Raw genomic sequence first — 22,992 nt, 5'->3', positions numbered from 1 at the left:
CTAAGCAAACTGTCCAAAGAATGTAGCTGTTTGTCCTTCTCCCAAATCATTTAGACTGGTATAGCTTTTTTTTAAGTTAAAATTAAGTTTCGCTTAGAAAATTTTGCAAGAGCTGTTAGGCTTTTGACTAAATTCATTTTCTTAAAAAATAATACTTTAAGAATAATAACACCACATAAGACATCCTTTAATAGAACAGATGCTTGGGTGTTCATCCTAATAGTTATACACACCAATGAACAATTAAGTAATTTTAAGCACTTTACAATTAGTTGCAATTTGCAGTTAGTTTGGGGCAAAAACTTAAAAACCACTTTTCATTTCAGATACTTTATGATTTTTTTCATACATCTCTTTATGGCTGAAAGGTTGGTCCTGGAATTTCTCATAAGGATGCCAGTAGTTCCACTACCTGCCTCTGACTGCTATTGCCTTTGCTTTGGAGGCTACTGGGAGTGAAGAGTAGGGATGGGCTTTTAGAAACCTCCTAGGTGTAGAAGGGGAGGAGCAGAGAACATAAATATCTGGAAAGAACCTCAAAGGGGCTGACCAGCCAAGTGGGCCAGTGGATGGGTTAAACAGGCCAGGTCAGCAGCAAGAACCTCCAGGCCCAAATACCTTCCCCTGTACCATCTGTTCTTCATTTCTTAATTCTGTCAGCTATTATTTCTTAGAGTAAATACACTTTCCTTTAAAAAAGGAAGACTTTTAATACAGTTGAGGTCATCAGTTAGTCACACTGCAGGACAAAATAGATCCATTATTTGGAGATGAATTATATCAAGGACATGGACATTTTATTGAAAGAAAAAGAAGCGTGGGTAATTACCAAGCACAGAGCAATCTGTGGTGGAACAGCAAGCTGGAGGAGGGTGCCACTGGAGAGTTTGGGATAGTGTGACTGCACATTTGAGGGTTTGGAGAAAAGGGTATTCAGTGTGTGGATAGAGAAGAAAAGGAGGGAGAACATTCACAGACAAACAGCCTTTCAGAAATATTAGTTGGTAGAGTCTCTAATCCAGGAAAAAGGAAAAAATTTCCTTATGTTTGTTATCTTACCCCTAGAGCCCAGAAAATGAGCCAAAACAATGCTAAATAGTAACTGTGGATTAAACAGATTTTTTAAGCCCAGTCTAGGTACCTAGTGACCACTTATTACACCATGGGAGAACGAATCTGGAGGTCCACGTTGCTTCATTTCTAAAGTTTCAGAACAAACATTTTCATAAATTCAGGGATACCTCCACTTATTTTGCATTAACTGACTTCATTTAAAAATTACTTATTAATACATGCAACACAATCTGCCAATATATTTTAGGAAATATTACAAAAATAATTCATAGAGAACTTACAAAACATAATACAATTATCTCTCAAAATCCTAGCAAGAAAATATTTTGCGGGAACAACCACTACTAATGCCAAATACTAGTTAACCTTACTAATATTACTAATTATTAGTTAACACTGATTACTAATATTAACTAATAATACGTGAGTATGAAATATACATTTCCTCTGCTGTGGAAATAAGCTGTCATAGTAATTCTTTTAACAATGTGTGTGCCTATTAGGTACAAAGTGCAGTGTTACTATCTTTTTACTCATTTGATTAAAAGTAAAATAAAATATTACAAAAATTACAAGAAACAAAAACACAGAGTCAGATAGTTGGGATGTTTGAAACACTGCAAACATCTTTTACTGCATTTACTCTATACAATTCTAATAAATACAGAAGTAGTTATGACCAAATAGATTTTTATTGCCTGCAAGCTGTTATACTTAGGAGTAGGAGAATATGGTATCTTGACAGAAGCACACTTGCTACCCCACATCTGGGGATTATAGTTGAAAGAAGAAATGTTGAGAATGGAACAAAGACACAAACCCATTGGATAATCTAGTCTATATTTGGGTTTGGCAATCCTTTCAGCCCAGGAATATACCTGTAGGCCAATTCAAAGTACTAAGAACCAAGATTAAAGATTTTATATACGTCACAACAATGGCAAATTAAGTACAAAACAAACCTGGCACATAAATTATACTTTGTAAGGTACACAACATTTTAACAAGATACGATAGAGTTGGTGCAGTGATTGGAAGTGACTTCTCACAATGCTGCATTATGAGAAATATGTATCTCATTTTACACAGAAAACATCATTTTGATGTGATTACAGAAAAATGCTCAAATCTTCTTTTTAAAAAAAGTTCATATTCCAATCATAAGCAGAGCCAAGGTTCATTTTTAGGTCAAGCTACACAAAAGAGGATGCTCTTCTCCAAACAAAACAGAACAAAAGAAAACAAAACACTTGGCATTTTCCCTTGTACTCTACATTCAGTTTTACTTTTTAAATACAAGCAGTTTTATTTGGCCTAAACAAGCAATGAATGTAATTACAAGGACAAGGTTAAAAAAATAAAAATAAAAAATAATGTCAACCAAGGTCTTCCTTCCTTCTGCAAAGCTGTGTGTTATCAGCCTTCTTCTTCTTCATCACTGTCTTTCATAGTAATGCCCTGAAGTCCCCCTCCTTCTGAAACAGAGGCTGTGGCCTCCTCTACTGTTAAACGTCTGTGCACAGTATCATAAGTTTTACTGTTCAGTGTTCCTTCCAATACACCCTGCAATCGGAAGTCCCTGTAGGTTTTCTGAAGAAAGAAGATAAAATTTGCTTAGATAACTTAGTTTATATGTATGTAGATAGATATAAAATCAGCTAGCATTTCAAAAATGATCTTGGGAGTCCACTGACAGGTTCATGTGGCTGCCCATGCCAATCATCTTCTTGGTGTATTTCTGGGGAGTAAATGGAATGGCAGACTTTGGCTATTGCTATTCAAACAACAATTACTATAAATAGATCAAAATGTTGTGACTATCAGATGACGAATTTGCTTTCCCCTCAAACCATTACTAATTGCACACAATTTACCTTTTGAATAACCTATAGCAAAAATAAAATATGTACCTATGTAAGTTTTTAATATGAAGAAATTCTTAGTTTTATTTTTTTTAATTGAGGGGACTTTCCTTTAATACTGAAAAATACATTTTATTTTATAAAATGCATTAATTTTTGGGGGCAGTTGTGTGGAGGAAGAGGATTAATCCTATTATCGGTAAAAGCGGTTCAGATTTTCAGTATTTCAGTGAATTATAAAATTTATTTACATGTACTACTGGGTAAAAATTCATGTACATCTAAATGTTGGTATGAATTTTGCCCTTTTCTTCTGAAATTCCCTTGGGATGTGAAGTACCAAATTCTGGTATAAAGCTTCCATAGATGGGACAGTAAAACAAGTATTTACTTTTTTTTTTCTTAAAACAATACATTAAAATTTTGTGTATATCAAAAATAGAATACCATGTTATTGTTTCTATAATGATGTTCGAAACAACAAAACCCAATGCCATTTTTCTGTGGCACTTAAAATATTAATCTATAAACTTTCCCTTATGTTTACATTGGTTGATTAAGATAGGGTCTCAGTCTGTTACCCAGGCTGGAAAACAGTAGTGTGATCATTGCTTATTGCAGCTTTGACTTCCCAGGCTGAAGCAATCCTGCCACCTTAGCTGGGACCACAGGTATGTGCCACCATACTTGGCTAACTTTTAAATTTTTTTGTAGAGACAAGGTCTTGCCATGCGGCCTAGGCTGCTCTTGAACCCCTGGCCTCCTATGATCTTCACATCTCAGTCTCCCAAAGTGCTGGGACTACAGGCCCGAGCCACTGTGTCTGGCCATGTTCACTTTTTTCTTTTCTTTTTTGAAATGGAGTCTTGCTGTGTCACCCAAGCTGGAGTGCAGTGGCATGATCTTGGCTCACTGCAGCCTCCTCAGTTCAAGTGATTCTCCACCTCAGCCTCCCGAGGTCCTGGGATTATAGGCGCGTACCAGCACGCCCAGCTAAGTTTTGTATTTTTAGTAGAGATGGGGTTTCACCATGTTGGCCAGACACATCTCAAGCTCATGACCTCAGGTGATCTGCCCACCTCGGCCTCCCAAAATGCTGGCATTACAGGCATGAGCCACTGTGCCCAGCTATGTTCACTTTTTAAAGTGCGATTTTCTTCACATATAATTTTCTGCAGCTAAACATAACTGGTATTTTATTATTGATTTTTAAAGTAGGAGAAAAAGTTCAGAGTTAGTTAAATGGGGAAACAGCAAATGAATATATTTCATTTTGTGGGGTATGATTTTGTCATAATAAGAACATTGTAAGTCATAAATTATTATGACTAAGGTACTCTCTTACACCAAAACTCATGATAATTTGCATCAGAACCAGTGAGATTACTCTGAAAGGTAAGTTTTGTCTAGATAATCTGGAAACTGATATAAATGTCATTATTACCACAGAGATTTGTGTTTATTCCTATAACTCTTTTGTAATTAGATTAAAAATGTCAAGCATAAAATATTCATCTACAGATGATGCATCTAATATAAAGCATTATTGTTCCACTGACAATTATATACTGAGTTTGTGAGTTCAACTTTATTTTACTGGAATGATTTTTCTTTGACTTAGCTTAATTACCAATAAGCTGGCCAGAACAGATCTGAATTGTGGATCTGCAGTTCTGAAGGCTTTCCAATTTATATACAATTAAGACTACTTTCTTACTCAATTAGTAAGCAATAACCAGTTGGGTGAGGTACTAGAGAGACATCTTTGCAATCTCTTTCTATTTAGAATTCATACAATGTTATTGACACTTGGACATTCTCTGTGGTTTCGACGAAGGTTTGGTTGGCCCTTACTTAAGACAAATGCCTGCCACAGGGTTTTGTTCACTTTTTCTCACCTAGAAAAAGGAGCAGGTGATTTATGTTAACTGCATTTAATGTCATGCGGCCATTATGGAGAACACAAATATAACAATCATTTTGATTATTTGACGGTTTTACTTTCCCTCTCCTTAAATAAACCATTCTGATGTGAAAACTTAACAAATTATTTCAGTCTTTAATTTTTTGTGTAACTCTTACTGGGATTTGTTTTTTTCTTAGTGGGCAACATGAATGTATCAATTAGTGTGTAAGTATCTTTGCTTAGGGTAAAGCTGGCTATTATATAAGTTTTGGGCTGGGTGCTGTAGCTCATGCCTGTAATCACAGCTCTTAGGGAGGCAGAGGCGGGAGGATAGCTTGGGCCCAGGAGTTCAAGACCTGCCTGGGTGATATAGCAAGACCCTGTTCTCCACAAAAAGGAAAAAAACAAAAAGACCAAAAAAAAAGCATATGTAAGTTTTGATGGCATCTAGGTCTCCACAGGCATAGAAGAATGGCAATTCCTGTGAGTAGTAAGGACTAGACTGCTGGAGTCAAGTAGTTTGAGTCCTGAGTAGGAGACACTACTCTGCTGTACCACTCAGGCCAAGTCTGGGTCATCTGGATGGAAGGAAAGTCTGGTTATGGGTCTTCACAATCCTCTACATGTGTTATTCAATAGCTTCTTAAATTCATTAGGAAATGATCATTATGAGCAAAACCATGTAAGTTCTGAAGAATAATGAATCTGTGTATAAAATTGCCTAAAGTCTGTTTATATTCAAAGTAGAGAAAAACAATTAGAACATTAAATTATTGAATCACTTTGATTTTTATTGTGAAAATAATCGTTTTTAATTATTAAATAGAGCCCTATGACTTGATTAAATGTATCAGCCCAAGAACACATTGGCTGAGCCTGGAGACTTGCCTGTAAAAAGTAAAGCATGGAAAATCAAACATATTCATGATATTTAATTTCATATTTATTGGTCAACTATTGAATATCATTAGGAAAAATATATTAAAAGAAGATATACTCACTGGCTTACAGTACAATGGAAATGTCACTATATAATTCATAAAATTTTTGTTCTCTTATGGTAAAATATTGACTGGTGAGAATACTTATCTATTAGCAAATTTCAAGTATACATTATTAAGTCACACTATATCCTAAGTATATAAAAATTTTTACTTTCCAATTATACCTCAATAAAATGGAAAAATTTCACTCTTGCTTGATCTTTAACTATAAAGATATGTGAATGTGAGTAATAACTTTTAAAGAAACAAATTATGGGCTAATATGGAGATTTTTATTCTAAAAACAAAGATCTTAAATTAAATCTATCAGCTAACACCAGATGGCTGAATATGTAACTTCTGACATCCTGAACACAGTAGGCATTAGCTTGAAAATATGGTTTATCAGAAGTATAAACAGCTAATCCTAATATTAATCACCATATAGAGTGCAACTGTATATATCTATACACACACACACACACACACACACATATATTTAGAAGGCAAGTATATTATTCTGATTCTCTTTTTTGGAAAACAATCTTTATGTGAAAGCTCTTCAAGTCATGTTTATAGAAACAAGAAACAATGGAGAACTAAGCCAATTATAAACCTATCATATTGTCCTTTCAGATTTTTTGTAAAATAAATAACACCTAATAAGAAGTGTTCTGGATCAAAGGTATTTTCTCCATTGATATGTAATGTGTAGCAGATACTATTAAAATTTTGTGAGTGGCCAAAATTTTACTTTTTATGAGTAGTCATAATTGCTATTATTGTGACATTTTAGGTCTGGTTCTACGTTCCAGTAGATTTGCCACTTTCTGACTTCGGAACAGAATTTCCTATTTGTGGGCCTAACAAGATTAACAAGCAGGCATAAAGAATTTGTATTCCAATTAGACTGTAGGAACCAAGCGAATAACAAAAATATATTAATGTGGCTAGAAACATCTTTTAATGATGTAACACAGTGGGTCATTGAAAACTTTAGCATGTTTTCATGTATTAGAACCATCTGGAGGACTTGTTAATCTATAGATTACTGGGTTCCACCCTTAGAGTTTCTGATTCAGTAAATCTGGGGTGCGGCCCAAGAATCTGTGGGTCTAACAGGTTCCCAGGTGATGGTGATAGTCGTAGGTCAGGAATAACACTTTGCAAACTACTGTGTATACTCATATATACACACATATACACACAGATGCATGTATACACACTATGTGTGTGGGTACATATGCACATATGTACCACTAATAAATGGTACTAAAATGGAAGTAAAGACCTCTTGTTTAAATAAATAGGTGATTCTCAATAGCTTAGAGTTATGTTTTCTGCTATAAGGTGAAATTTATGTCCCAATTTTAAGAAAAGGTTACACTTGGGATAAATTCTGTGCTTCCACTAGAATTTATAAAGTGTGAAAAATTTTGCATATTAAAGATCTTACTCAGTAAATATAACATGTAAGTTATTAGCTTCTCTTTTGAAGAGCTAAAGTCAAAATGGCCTTGCTGACCTTAAGTGACACAGATGCCAGTAGTTTTAGATGGTCCCCAACACTCCAACTGATTACCTTTCACATGTAAGAAGAGACCTGCTTCCAGAAGAATTTGGGCAATGACAATGTATTACTTTTGTACCAGCATATGATAAAATAACAAAGACTCTCGTTATTCTTCTGGCAAATATAGTTCAAAAGCCCTCACAATGATATATGATCCTAATAAATATGAAGTAAGTGTATTGCAAGAAAATGTTTATATGCTCAAGAAAGTAAATGTAAAATTACTGTGAACCTAATTCATCCAGGTAACTGTGTATATAATCTTGAACTGTGATTATTTGCTAGCAAATATTTATTAGTGCAAAAAAGATAAATTTGTTTATTTAGTAATCTAACTAAAAATGGAAGTAAACAGGAGCACATCGTTGCTAATAAGTGATGCTTTTTAGTTTCATCAAATACAGCTTTCTTGTATGTCAGTATCTTGCCATTATTCCTTATAGCTTGGTGGGTAATTCATATCTAAATACATTTTGTTTACCTTCACAATCTTGATGAGTGTCTTCAGCTGGTAAATATGGAGTTGGAGGTCTAGTCTATCAGTCAACCACAGGCAAATGACTTTTATGGAACTGCTGTACCATTGCTGGAAAGAAGAATTCGGGCACAGGGGAGGAGAAAAAAAAAAAAAGAGAACAACCTCTGCAGTATTCATTTAACAGATTCGGTAATGAGGGGGTAATGAAACACTCTGAAATGACCACAGATCAGCACTTGAAGTCAATAATGCTATAATTTCCTGTTAACAGAATTGTATGCTTTGCTAGAAAATCTGTTAAGTTGACCTAGGCTGTTCTTTAAATGAATTAACATTACAGTCTTTCAGCTGTAACATATTCATGGAAACAGTGTTTTTGCACTTTGCAGCCTAGTGGCCTGCTTTGTAATTTGTAGGTAACAATGGATCCTAAATACATGTTATAGGACTGAATGGACAGCCAAGCAGCAAGAAAAAAGAGGTAAATTATTTTCAAAGGTAAATTTTCTATTAGCCTACATGTTAAGTAACAATCAAAACGAAGATGTGTTATGCTATAAGTCACACAGTCAACACCTAAAAATTACATTTTAAAGGAGCAATGGGCAAAAAAAAAAAAAAAAACTACAACTTTCTAAACAGTAATCCTCAATCACACCTTTATCAGTTAAGTATTTACCAAGCTCTTTTAAAACCACCTAAAATAAAGATTTATTGAGATCTTAGGAGGGAACACTATCAAGATAGAATTCTTGTAAGAATCACAAAATAGGTATCAGTTGACCAAATTATGAATGAAAAGGATGTGTTTCATTTTGTATTTTTGGAGGGTTCATAATTTTTCCATTTATTACAAACTTCTTAAGAGAAAAACTGAAATTCTTCTTTAATGCAATTTTCTGCTTCTATGTCTGTCAGTCTAGTAAAAAAAAATTGTTACTATTTTCCAAAAAAAAATTCTGCCATTACAGACGACATTTTTAAGGGATACAGTGACTCAGAGCTAGGTTTAGATAACACTCTAAGAATAATGCTACTCATTCAGATAACAGTGAGAAATATCAATGTACACTCAGCATTTAGGAAATGACAAAAGAATTTTTGAAAAACAGGAGATTTTGTGCCTTGCTTGTATACACAAACATAGTGACAGTCCAGATCACATATGTGTGTGCATAGGTTCTTAAGAATTTAAACACAGAAAAACAAATTTAGAAGAATACTTTCTCAACATAATAAAACGGTAAATTCAACTTTTAAAATAAAATTTCAGGGATCCAAGTCTGAAATTCATCTGTATTTATATTTAATAACATTGTTCCAATATAATTTAGCTTAATAATAAATGGTACTTTAAGTAAAAATAAAAAATAAATTATATATTTTACCATGCTTTTTTCTATTAATTTGTTAGTATAATGAACGTATAATGCATACCATGAGATAAGTTAATTTAAATGGATAACAATTTACTAAATAATAACAATCAAATGGATAAATAAAAGCTTGAAGTTTTTAAAATGTGAGATGAACTATGATTTCTTAAAAAATATGTTATTCCTGTACCTAATATTGGTCCTTCCTAACGATTACTTTCTTAATATTCAGGACATGTAAAAATTTCAGCAATAAGTTTTATAAAACAAGACATTCATACTCCAAAATTCTTAAAAAAGTAAACTTCTAGTAAATTCAGTACTTTTGCTGGTACGTTCAATCTCAAAATCTTTTATAGATACAATTTCTGAAATAAAATTCTATACTTGTTTCAAATTATTTATAGCTTCAGCTTCTTAATTTCTATTTTAATACAGGTAAACACTCACAAGGATTGGTGATATTCAGTACCTTCAATTTAGGCCCTTCCCCCACACCACACTCTAGATAATTTGAAAGTGAAAATATTGTCATAATGGAAGTGGTTCTTAAACATTATAGTCATTTTGCAAGGGCTAGTAAATTTTTCTTTTTTGTTGAATTTTTTTCCTTTTTTTCAACTGCTTTAAAGCTACTGCTTTAGCAAAAATACGGTTTTTCTTTCTTCTTTTTGTGGTTCATTCAACTCCTGTAAGGGCATGTGTTACTCAATTTTCCTGAGATATCTCTTTTAAAGCAAAAATAGAAGAAAGTATATGTATTTTACGAAGCCTAGCATAACATACTAGTTACTCCGTTAGACTGCGCAGTTACTGTGTTCAAGGCAAGTTGTATAAATTTGAGGGAAATGAGAAAACTTTCTTAAAATTACTCTATATGCATCTTTATGTTTTTAAAAATCCTTATATAATTTAAAATTAATTTCCCTTTTCACATTATATATGAGACTTATTAAGTGATAATTGAAAAAACATAAATCATTTATATATAACTTATTTAATACAATGCCAAAATGATAATTTTAGAGAAAAAGAATTTGGGAATAAAATGATCTAAAGTTAACTGTAAAAAAAAGAGAACTATTATTAAGTAAAATGTTTAAGCTACTTTATCATCATCTTATTTTGAAGGTCAATAAATCATTCTATAAGCAAAAGCCTCTAGGAAAAATTATTCTATCAAGTAAGAATGTATACTTTTTACTCCTAAGTCAAAGCATTTTCAAGAGGCATTTTAGCTAAATAAAGCAAATGACTAAGGAAAAGCAGTAACTTAGCTCAGAATATTTGCTGCCACTAAGAATAGGCTAACAACAACAAAAATCCCACTATGACTGCTTTCTTGTATACAGTAAAACACAGACACACACACACACACACACACACACACACACACACACCCTCAAACAAACAAACAAAAGCCACCAAAGAGAAACCTCTAGCACTTTCTTATTTCTGGTGCTGGAATTAGTATGTCGTTCTTTTGAGTACTGAATATGGTAGGTCCCATTTTCTCACACTGAGAAAAAGGTCAAAGGTAGGTTCTCTTCATTCCTCAACCCCCTCCACCAAACCAAACCAAACGAAAAATTGGAAAAGCGTGAATGTGCAGTAAAGTCTGCATGTTAGAAAGTGTCTTTTCACTTTTGAAAAGTTAATTTTATAAAACAACTTGGTTGACCATTCACTTTTCCCTTCAGGGGATGAAAAGGAAGGGTTGCGGGAGCTTGCACAGAAGGTATGGGTATGGCATTACTGCTTTATTCTTTGCCTCGGTCTACACAGGAATAAAGCAGTAAGTGTATATTTTACAAATATTTTCTACATCAATCCATGACAGCAGCATACCGCTTTAGCAAAAATATGTTTTTTCTTTCTTCTTTTTGTGGTTCATTCAACTCCTGTAAGGGCATGCGTTACTCACTTCATTTTCTTGAGATATCTTTTAAAGCAAAAATAGAAGAAAAGGAAAGGCTACGGTTGACTCTGTGAGACCCCTGTATTTATTCACACTTATTGTGCATGACTGTAGACTGGTAAATCATATTAGCAGCCCGTCTCCCCATCAAGCTGCTACTTGCTTTCCAGCCCTGGGAAGGTTCAACAAATCAACAGGAGCACGGAAAACAGAACATCAGTCTAATCTAGTGTTTAAGGTGAAGTTTTCAAACCCAATCTAAGAAGATCTTTAGAGCAAGCAACAAGCTGAAGGGCTCAGAAGGTGGTATTGACAATGAAAGAGTGTTGAAATATTGAGAAGCGCAGCACTTGTGCATTTTTAATAACAAGAGGGTCAACAAGGACACAGCTCCCTCAGTGCCAGGAGTTGCCACTGACTATGGAAATTGCCACACCAGGGCTATAAACGCTTGCAGTTCATCAGCTTTCTTAAACAGTTCATCAGCTTTCTTAAACACCCTGAACCCCCTCAGTGGACCTTTAGTCTTGAATTAACAAACCAAAGCAATGAAAGAGGGTGCAGTCTGAATGGCTGGCATTGATCCCCAACTGTGTCAGCACTGCTACAGGCCCTGAAAAACTCTTTCCATTGTCAATAGAAATTGACAAACCTCCTCTCCTAAATAGTGCAGCTGAGCCGGGCGGGATCCACGCAGCTGTAAAGGGCTCTGCTCTTGGGGCCGGGGAGCACTAACAATAGAACAAGCATGAGCTCTTTGTCAGTCCCAGACTCGGCAATTTTCTAACAAGGATTAAAGTTGTTTCTCCGCAGAGCTGGTGAAAAGAGATTTAGCAACATACCGTGCTTTCTTCATGCAAGTTAAAGAGAAGTAGTTAAGGAATTTCATTATTCTGTTGACTAGTGGAAATACAAAACAAATATATTAAATATGCACAACTCTCCTTTTTGCCTAATTTATAACATTTTGAGGATGATTAAATTAAATGTAACGTGCATCGCCTGGAAACAAGCACTTCACCTTTATTTTGGAAGTTTTATTTTTAAAAAGTCCAGCTGCTTGCCACCTGGAATGAGGTCTCAATACATACTAATGCACAATGCCTGTAGACCCTCCAAGGCTGATATTCCTAAATCTGAATCACAAGACCACATAGGGTTTGTATATCACGGTGCTTCAAGCAAATGATTTTTGTCAGAATGTGGCTTCTAATGATGATGGCAAGGTAAAAATAGCTGCTTTGGTAGGGCACAAATCTGTAACATATTTTCTACTCAAGTGTTTAGCTTTTTATTGATTATGAATTGGTACAACTAGTTGATGTATTTTTATTCTTCGCCAGCTATGCTTGTCTCAATAGGCGACAAAGAAAGGAAAAGAAAAAGAACCAAAGAACCAGCATTTTTTAGTGAATTAAGACATGAAATGGCTAAATTTCCACATTATGTATTTCTTCATTTTTTTTCAAAAGAATTCATATGTTTGAAAAGAGTTGAGTCATTGTGTTAAAATGAAATAATGCCTAGAAACTCTCACCTTAGGAAATGTGTACCTTTTAAATGTAAAGTTAAATAAAAGAACAAACAATATTTTTTAAATGCTGAAGGCTTTGATAAATTTGATACATATGAGCCATCCTTTAGGATCATTTAGTAGTTTTAAAGAGCAACAAAATATTTAGAAACATTAATGCACTACAATTTCACCACTATATTAAAAAGTAAATATAAATGCTTCATTATACATTGAGTGTTCATTTTGTCAACAGTACGTTGATTTAATAATGTAACTAAATTTGTGGCTCTGTTTCACTCACTTCCCATTTCTAAACACTAAAATGCAAATGTTATATTAATGATAAATTTAATCTAATAATGTCAAGGTTCTTCCACCCTGTTCAAGGCATCCCATGGAAATTATCATACCTGGTTCCATAAAACCAGACCCACAAGCACAAGCATTTTGCAGGTTTTAAGTGTGAATGTTTTCCTGGCTTGGAATAGAAGTAAGGGCTGTATTTAAGGAAAACTGAAATCAGCCTATGAGGGTTAAAAATATAGGTAGTGTTTAACCCAACCTACACCAATCAACATTCCCAGCTTGATCCAGAGGCACTCACGGTGAAGGAAGAGAAGAGACTTGCATCTGGACATGGCAGCTGTGGACTGACTGTCAACCCACCAGAGAAGAACACAAATGCAGACCCCGTGAGGGTAGGCAGTGCTAGCTCCTCTTATGCTACTATTTGCTTGACTGAGCCTGTTAGGCACCTTCTCTATGCCTCAGCTTTCTCATCTGTAATATGTGGGGTAGATTATATGAACCTAGCTTTAAACTACTAAGATTTGAATGCTCTGTAGAAATACTGTGAATTGAAATATGCCTTAAAGGAAAAGGCACGATGGGCTTGTGATTCTTGTAAAAATGAATGGAAGAGAAAAACCCAACTGTCATTCTGTTTTTATATGTTGCTTCAATACAGCTTTATTCTTCAAGAATAAAGAAGAATCATCTAGAGTTCCAGAACTTTCTACTGTCTGTTATGTTTTTAACTTATTCATCTCACCTCTTAATGTATAGACAAAACGAAGCACTAAAGTGTACTGAGGAATGAGACTTAAAAAGACCTGTGAATTACAGATACTGTTTTTTATTAGTATTATTTTTATAAATTCTAATTATAAAGGCATCTGATACTTATTTTATCCTCCATAGGAAGTTCAAGTGATTTAATTAAAATTTGATTTAGGCTGGTGCAGTGGCTCACGCTCATAATCCCAGCACTTTGGGAGGCAGAGGTGAGTGGATAACTTGAGGCCAGGAGTTGGAGACCAGCCTGGCCAACATGGCGAAACGCTGTCTATATTAAAAATAGAGAAAAATTAGCTGGTGTGACATGTTCCTGTAATCCCAGCTACTTGGGAAGCTGAGGCAGGAGAATCACTTGAACCTGGGAGGCAGAGGTTGCAGTGAGCTGAGATTGCACCAGTGCACTCCAGCCTGGGAAAAATTATTTAATTCTTACGACAACCTTGATGAAGTGGGTGTAATTATTCCTATTTTGCTTATCTGGAACCGAGTTTACACAGGTACAAAACTTAGTTTAGATTAAGCAATTTACTTATTGAAGTTTATACAACAAGTATGATTTAAGTGGTAGGGTAAAGATTTATATTTTATATTTATGCTCCAGAGTCTGTGCTCATAACTCCTGTGTTATTTCATTTCTCTTTAGAAGGACATCTGGATTTCTGTTTTATCAATAACAGCTTCGATTCTTAAGAGCAGTTTGGTACTTCTAGCAGAAAACTAGGAAAAGCATCGTTACCATTCTTGGTCCTTACTGACAGTCACTACAACATAGAATTGTGCACAAATAGAGAAGATGCCTATTAATTATATCTAAAAAAGCCCATTCAATTTTTTTTTGAAAGTTGAAGCAATCCACATTTCTAAAGGTTAAACATATCTGTAAATACAATAATGTAGTATACAATGTAAATAAATTCTTTGAAGAATCATACTCCCAATTAGGATAACCAGTCAAATGATTATTATGCTATACATCTCATATATTCTTAAGACTCATTTTTAAGTGCTGTACACCATAATGATTGAAAACACTGGAAAATATTTGTTCTACTGTAGCAAAACAATGCAATGTGGAAAGAAGATCCTTGGTTCATCCATAAGGGAACTCTATATATGTGACTTTCTTCATCATCTTTTTATTTATTTATCTTTTTATTCAGAACACAGAAGCATGTGATTCATGCTTTTTCTTTTTTTCTCATGTTGAATAAAGTCATATTCAGGGCAATTTTCATTTTTTAACTCCATCAGGAAGTTTGCAAATTAAGAGTATCATGTCTATTAAGGAATGAAAAATGTAAAAAGTGCTAACACAGGGAAAGTTGGTATATAATAGGTGCCTAATAAATGCTTGTTGAATGCTGAAAAAACTTCACTACCTTTGGAATTCCATACTTCCTCTTTTAAAAAATACATGAATATAACTGAGATATTTCCAGATGAATCAGATCTTCTTCAGTTATATAACAATAAGTTTGATTAACAGGACAAGTTCCATAAATTGGGAGATGCACAAGCTCTTTTCAGTTCATAACTACTTCCAAAATTCCCTTCATTCCCAAAATACCCTTCATTCCAAAATGTCCTCAAAGTAATATACTACCTCTTTCTTCACATTACATGGAAAGAATTTTAAAAATACTGTTCTTTATTATCAAGTAGGCAAGTGCCTCTGTATGTTTATTCTGTGGCTCCTTTCCTAGTACTAAAAAGACCAGTAATTATAAAGTGAAAATTTCAGACAATCAGTTGTTCTCCCCTCCCTTTCTTAGTGGCCTTGATGTAATGCATACTGGTTTGGCTAATCTTTGAGTGAAGTGACTAGTTAATGGTTTGGCTCATTGATAAATCCAGTTATAATGGTGTGTGTACTAGTCTGGGGTGCAGACATCACCTTTATGAATGATTTGTTTGGGCAGTATAACATTTTCATCTGGTTAACTTATTTTGAACATATATAAAATTTTGGTAAATATTACATTTTAAATCAATAATATAGGATTTTTATGAAAGTATATTGGACTCCTGGAACTGCTATTAACTGGTACAATTTAGTCTTGAGATAAAACTCACGCCTGAGAATGAACTGTTAGCAGGTCTTCTGCTTCAGTTTCCTTATAAAAATGGGAAACATTCCAAAATCTTTTATTAAGAGTATCCTAAGGATGGGAGTAGACAGCTACCTTTCTGTCTCTGAGTCATGGTGTACTCCCATAGGAAGCATTTTCAGCAAACTGACCCACCTGCAGCTGTGACACATGCTAGGCTTCTCTATACCTTTGGTTTCTGTGCATGCCCATTCCTCTGTCTGGACTTTATTCCCAACTACATACCCCCTGGCCAGATTGGTGTTAGCCTGACTCAGCTCAACCATTCATTATCTCTACTTTTTAGCCAATACTATCTCTTACTAGGTACAATTAGGGGCTCATCTATTTTCTGCTCCTAGAACTCTAGAGAGGTGTCTATAAAAATGTTGCACAATGTAGTTTATGTCTCCCTCAATTAGCTGTGAGTATACACAAGGCATTAACTAAATCGTACTTGTATTGCTATCTCCAGCCCTTAATAGAATGTCTGGCACAGAGCATGCATTCAATTTTGATGAAAGGACTGTATGTATTTAAATATTTGTAAATATAAAATACTATATATATAGTGTGTGTGTGTGTGTGTGTGTGTGTGTGTGTGTATATATATATATGAGATAGTAGACAGGTAGCTTTTCAACAAAGGACAGAGGAAAAGCAGAGCCAGATTCATTGTTGACTTGAATCACATATTTCATTAATAGAAAAATAATTTAATACATGTTAAAGCTGTAGAAATCACTGAAAAGTAAACAGTTGCATTTGGCCAAAAAATTTTAGAACAGGACTCAAATGGTGCTTAAAATGTGACAGTCTAATTTTATTTTAGGTGATAAATGAAATAAAAGAGAAAGTACTATACACTGATAAACTTCTATATCTATGTGCATATATGAGAATCCATTCTCTCTCTCTCTCTCTCTCTCTTAAAGCTCTGCTAACATGAAGAGTTCAGATGTTGATGTACTCAGTCCTCCAGAGGCTGTCCCTCAAGCAGGGAGCTGCCTCTCTAGCACATGCTCAGGTCTACTGGTACCCATTCTGAGGCTGTCGGGCATATTAGGAGGCATGGCTGGCTGTGCTGCCTGTGTGTATTTTCACCACTAAGTGACATGTCTGGGTGCCATCTATGCTTGTTGGCTTTGTGAGCTGTTTTTAAAGAAAAGCAGAAAAATATTGTTGCTGTGGAAATGGTGACTTCTGTCTAAAGGGATATGAGAGCTTGTTTGGGAGCTGATATAAGCCTGGCTTTTGAGCTAAGGACCCAGGAAGAATAGAGAGCACGCACGAGTGTGCTCTTATCTCCCAGTCAGGTCATTTGATGCAGGCACTAGAACTGTATACAAACTTTGTGTTGGCTGTAAACTTTTAGCAAGTTTACAATTATCCACTTGAAGCAGAGGGAGAAAGAAAGAAATAATTTAACAGATAATTACTAGTATCTATTTTGAAACATTATTGACTTTTAGTTCACCAGAGTGCTTCCATTAAAAAAAAATTGTGGATAGCTATTCTGCAGACAATAAAGCAAAATATTTTATGTGGAAATAAAAAACTTTCAAAAATACCCTTGCCCTTGGAGCAAGGATTTGGTTTGCCTTGTTTAGTACTGTATTTCCAGCTTCTGTCAAAGTGTGTGGTCTAAAAAGTGTTTGATAAATATAGGGTCAATGAATAAATAATTAATAAGAGGGGTTTCAACTTTCTATTCTCACTATATTCCTACTGAGTCATTGTGACATAAATAGCCATCTCTTTGGGCAAAGCCAAGGCCTAATGTTTTAATCTCAACATTCCTCACCAATTTTTACACGTAGTAATTGAATGATGAGTTTGTTTTCTAGATCTTATAATGTAAAACATCAACGGAATGGATATTCTACATCAATAAACATGTACTTTTACTGCCTCAAAGATAAATATTCTACATCAATAAATTAATACATTTATTGCCTATCCTTTTTATTTTTTTTGAGATGGAATCTTGCTCTGTCACCAAGGCTGGGGTGCAGTGACAGGATCTCAGATTACTACAATCTCCTCCGCCTCCCGGGATCAAGCAATTCTCCTGCTTCAGCCTCCTGAGTAGCTGAGACTACAGGCGTGTGCTACCACACCCAGCTAATTTTTGTATTTTTAGTAGAGATGGGGTTTCAGCATGTTGGCCAGGCTGATCTCGAACAGCTGACCTCAGGTTATTGCCTATCTTTAAGATATGTAGCAACTGAGAGAAAAGTCAACAAAAACAAATATAGGGAATATATGGAACTAAAGGTAAAGAGATCAGTAGAGCAAAAGTATGGGAAAGTTGTATATTAAAATGAATAAATAGAAGGCTTGAAAGAATCTTGTTCAGCCACATTCAAATAGTGCATCCTATTCTTGACTCTAAACCCTAAGCATGACAGAGAACACTTTGAGAAGTTTCAAAGGACAGCCACAAAGATGATTAAAGGGCTAGAAAAAAGGCCTACGAAGTGAAGTTAAACAAATAGGGATTATGTATCCTGGAGTAGACAAGTATGACAGGTACCTTAATAACAGTCTTCATATTTAGGAAGGATTATCCTTAGAGGATGCTGGCTACCTGCCTTTTGTTCTCCACTGAGAAAAAAAAAAGAGAAATGGGTTTAACAATCAGCATGAAGAATGTAGGTGAGGTAGGAGTGAGAACTTTTTTTTTACCCAAATGAAATATTTTGTCCATATTAAGATAGCAAAATTTAGATGATGTGTTATCTAGGGCTGGGCTAAGCTCAGGAAATTGAGGGCTCTCTCTTAAAGGTTAGGTGTTTATAAGAAAGTTTAAAATTATTTTATAGTCTCCTGCCAATGCATTCAATAATCACATGTAATGATGGTTTTGCTTTTTCCTTACACAGATTTATTTTTTCTTTACTTGGATTTATTCAGCATTGGTGACCTGGCTGCCACTGCTGTGCCCACTTGTGAATGGTGCTGACCTTGTAGAAGGCGTGGTTCACAGAGGAAGAATACAAAAAGCCAGCACAGAAAATGGCTTTAAAGCCACACATGCCATTTGTTTAAGAAGTTAGGAGGGAAGGGATGGAGAGTAGTAGCTATCTGTTCTATGAAAACACTGCAGTGGTCAACTGATAGAAATGCTAGTCTCAGGGGAAGCCTGGACATTCCCATTAACAAGGCACTAGTGACCAGTTGAAGTGCAAGCATACAAAGTCACAGGCTCTACATAGAGAGGTCAGAATTTCCAGACCATCTTAAAGATGAAAGATACATGAAAGCAATCCTAACTAACTTTCAAAATGCTCAACATATTCCTTATAATCAATTCAACAGTCATTTATAAAATCAGTAGAGAATGTTCTAATTTCTTCAATGACTTAAGCCTTTGTTACTGGCTCAGGTGGATGAATGCGAATATACATTTATGCAATTGGTGTTTAGAAAAATTTCTCCATGAAAATGAAAGTTGTGTCACCTTCCATTCATCACAGACAGTTTTACCATTGTTAAGAGAGCTTAGGTGATCAACTTTTTATTTTCTTTTTCCTTTTCAAGCAAAAACGTCTGGTCAGTTTGCATGTGGAATTTCCTTTTTTTTAATTCTGAGCACAATTAAAGGTAAGTTAAGGCTCTGGTGGAAATCTAAAGAGCATCAGCAAATCTGAGCACTGCTCAGCTTTTGAATTGCTTTTCTACTTCTCAGTTCTTTTAAACGGTTTTCTATGGCAGGAACATTTTTCTTAATTAGTCACAGCTAATTAGTGTTCTGGCATAGACAAGTAATCAGAAATGTCAGAGCTGCAAGGCTACATCTCCCTAATCCTTTGATAATAATTTAGCCTCCTGGGAGGGCCCCAAGCTGTGGTAAGTAGTGACTGACAATAAGGCAAAATTAGGTGGGCAGCAGACCATTAGGATAGAAAAATAAAAAGCACTACCAAATCCTGCTGAGCACCATCAGGCAACTAACTGCACTGCCAGATGAGGTGCCTGTTTAAGCCTGTGTTGTTAATTAGCTGATTCTACCAGACCTGCCACATATGTCCAGGTGCCTCATGCAAAGATGTGTATTTCTGGGAATGTGCCAAATGACAATTGTGTTCCACGATCACATTTCAAGAATCTAACCAAGAAGCCCACATATTTCTTGAAGATTCTTTTGAATTTTCAAAGAAATAAGATCAACAAGCTACAATACACTTTCTGGTTGAGTTTCTTTTAGGCAATTAGGTATGCTTATCTCAATTTTCTCAGGTTTTAATTCACCAACAGCTCCGATTCAAATGACAGCCTTTGGCCTCTCTGAACTGCGTCTGGACTTGCCAAAGCTATTTTGGCATACACCATACATCAAAAGTTGATCCTTTTATAAATTCTTACACTTACAAATAATAACTTAACATTACAATGAGGATTATTAACTCAAATGAACCAGACTGCTGTAATTTGAGAGCAGAGGTTTTAAAGAGAAACAAACTTTAAGGGAAAAAATAAAAGGCTGAGGAGCAGCTCTGTATGGCATCTACTGAGGCAGAGAAGACAATATAGAAACAGGCTTGACTATGACTATCTTAAAAGAGATCAAACAACTTCAGTGTGCTCCAAATACCATAGTAAACCAAAGCAGAAATAGATATACAATGAAACACAATAATGACAACAGCTGAAAAACAACATGTTAAAAGCAGCTAAGTAACACAGTGTTACAATATGTGAGATGAACGAGACACTGCTCCTATCATATATATAACCAAAAGATTAGTCAAACCTTTTAGTTTATCTTTAGTACACAAGCTACCTCATTGTATACTAAAGGCAATAATAAATTACCTCGAGAAATAAATTACCTCGGCTGGGCGCAGTGGCTCACGCCTGAAATCCCAGCATTTTTTGAGGCCAAGATGGGTGGACTGCCTAAGCTCAGGAGTTCAAGACCACCCTGGGCAACATGGTGAAACCCTGTCTCCACTAAAAAAACATTAGCCAGGCATGGAGGTGCATGCCTGTGGTCCCAGCTACTTGGGAGGCTGAGGCAGGAGAATTGCTTGAGCCTGGGAGGCAGAGGTTGCAGTGAGCTGAGATTGCACCACTGCACTCTAGCTGGGGCTACAGAGTGAAACTCTGTCTCGGAAAAAAAATAAAAATAAAAATAAAAATAAATTACCTCAAACAGCCTCAAGTACATAACTGAACTCATATCATACATCCCTTTTTACTGATGGAAAAGGAAAAGAATGGCTATGACACAGGAATAATATTAGTATTTGAGTGTTGACAGGAAAATCATGGTTGGGCATACTGGTACAACAGTTAATGATTTATATTTGAGTACGTTTATATAAAAATAAAACCAAAACAAAAATACTCTAACGGGAATCTATGCTAATTTATGAAAACCATATAACAACTATACAGTTATTCGAAAGTGAAAAGTAACTGAAAAGAGGAAAACTGCTATTTTAAAACTGATATTCATGTATAAGAAAGTTTCCTATTTTTCTTTTTGAGACAGGGTCTTGCTCTGTGGCCTAGACTGGAGTACAGCGGTGTGGTTATAGCTCACCACAGCTGCAAACTCCTGGACTTGACTGATCCTCTTGCCTTAGCCTCTCAAGTAGCTAGGACTATAGGAACACACTATCATGCTAGGCTAATTAAAAACAACAATTTCTCTTGTCTAGAGACAAGGTCTTGCTATGTTGCCCAGGCTGTTCTTGAACTCCTAGACTTAAGTGATCATCTCATGTTGGCCTCTCAAAGTGTTGAGATTTCAGACATTAGCCACCCTGCTCACCAGAATACTTTTATAATATTGTAGTATTATAAGAAATGCAAGAAGGCAAAGATGGTCTTCCATCTCAATGAGTTCCAGCCTGCATTCCTAGTAAGAAGGCTGATTACATACACAAAGAAACTCACCCAAATAATATGATTGAAAAAGTACATTATCAGCTCTAAATACATACAACCAAGTGTATTGTGAAAGTGCTATTTAATGGTCATTCTTATGCATGTTTTATTGACTTCAACTATTCTTAGAAAATCAACATAGTAATAAATGATCTTTAAATACATTAAGAATAGCAGTGTTGTTCTTACCAAGAATGAGTAAATTCTCACATCAAAAAGTTTGGGCGTTGATGTGAGACACTAACTCAAAAGTTCTGGGCAGGCTGGGTGCTGTGGCTCATGTCTGTAATCTCAGCCCTTTGGGAGGTGGAGGTGTGCAAATCATCTGAGGTTAGGAGTTCAAGACTAGCCTGGTCAACATGGTGAAACTCTATTTCTACTAAAAATAGAAAAATTAGCCGGGTGTAGTGGCACACGCCTATAGTCCCAGCTACTTTGGAGGCTGAGGCAAGAGAATTGTTTGAACCTGGGAAGCAGAGGTTGCGGTGAGCTGGGATTGTACCATTGTACTCCAGCCTGGGTGACAGGAGCGAAACTCCAACCAAAAAAAAAAAAATGTTCTGGGCGTTTCCCCCTTTTTTAAAATTTGGGAGTCCAGAGACAAACAAGAGCATGTAAGTGCAAAATCAGTTTCATTTTGAGAAGCACATTTACCTATAATATTTTCATTATTTTCTTTTTATCTTACATTAATAGGCTGCCGAATCCATTTATATAGTATAGGTCAATTTTATTCAAAATGTTTAATTTAGAATTTCTTTACTAGAAAGTAGGCATTCTTTTCACAGAAAGTCCTGGGAAATTAATCCTTGTAAAACACTATTTGGATGAATATAACTGATTAACTATCATTTAAAGAATTACTTTAAATTTTACAAGACATCATAACATTAAAATAATCTTGTGGAGATGAAACTCCTCCACAATTAAACATTTAATCAATTTATATCAAAGAGCATGTTTAATTTGCATGATTTGCCAATTAAATACTATACTCTGATGTGTCTTCAGCAACATGAGAGCTAAAATGAGATAGTTTCCAAGGGATTCAAGGTAGGCAGGGCCGAATAAACGCACAATGGTTTAGAGAGGTAGGTATAGTGTCTGCCTTGGAAAATAAGATGTGCTTCAGTCAACTGTCAATTGCCTCTACATTTCAACATTCTTGGACCTTAGAAAATGACAACAAAAGTGCTGTTGTAGTCATTACTACAGATGTCAGTTTTGACTTCTGAAGCATCACT

The 22,992-nt window shown here is 35.2% G+C and overlaps 1 protein-coding gene across 8 annotated transcripts in view; it reads right to left on the bottom strand.

Moving 5' to 3' along the window:
• Positions 1-771: 771 nt before the first annotated feature.
• Positions 772-22,992, bottom strand: part of CADPS2 (calcium dependent secretion activator 2) — a 579,466-nt gene continuing 557,245 nt past the window's right edge. For all 8 annotated transcript variants that reach the window (XM_064373922.1, XM_064373927.1, XM_064373929.1 and 5 more), the window contains 2 exons: positions 7,880-7,984; positions 772-2,664 (listed from right to left, as the gene is read on the bottom strand). In XM_064373922.1, the coding sequence (XP_064229992.1) occupies positions 2,491-2,664; positions 7,880-7,984 (279 nt within the window). In that variant the 3' untranslated portion in view covers positions 772-2,490. The remainder of the gene's footprint in view (positions 2,665-7,879; positions 7,985-22,992) is intronic.

The sequence above is a fragment of the Aotus nancymaae genome, unplaced genomic scaffold (assembly GCF_030222135.1).
Source record: "Aotus nancymaae isolate 86718 unplaced genomic scaffold, 86718_ANA_hifiasm-v0.15.2.pri h1tg000002l, whole genome shotgun sequence".
Classification (NCBI taxonomy): Eukaryota; Metazoa; Chordata; class Mammalia; order Primates; family Aotidae; genus Aotus; species Aotus nancymaae.
Note: the sequence above shows the minus strand (reverse complement) of the source record. Positions and strands in the feature narration are given on the sequence as shown.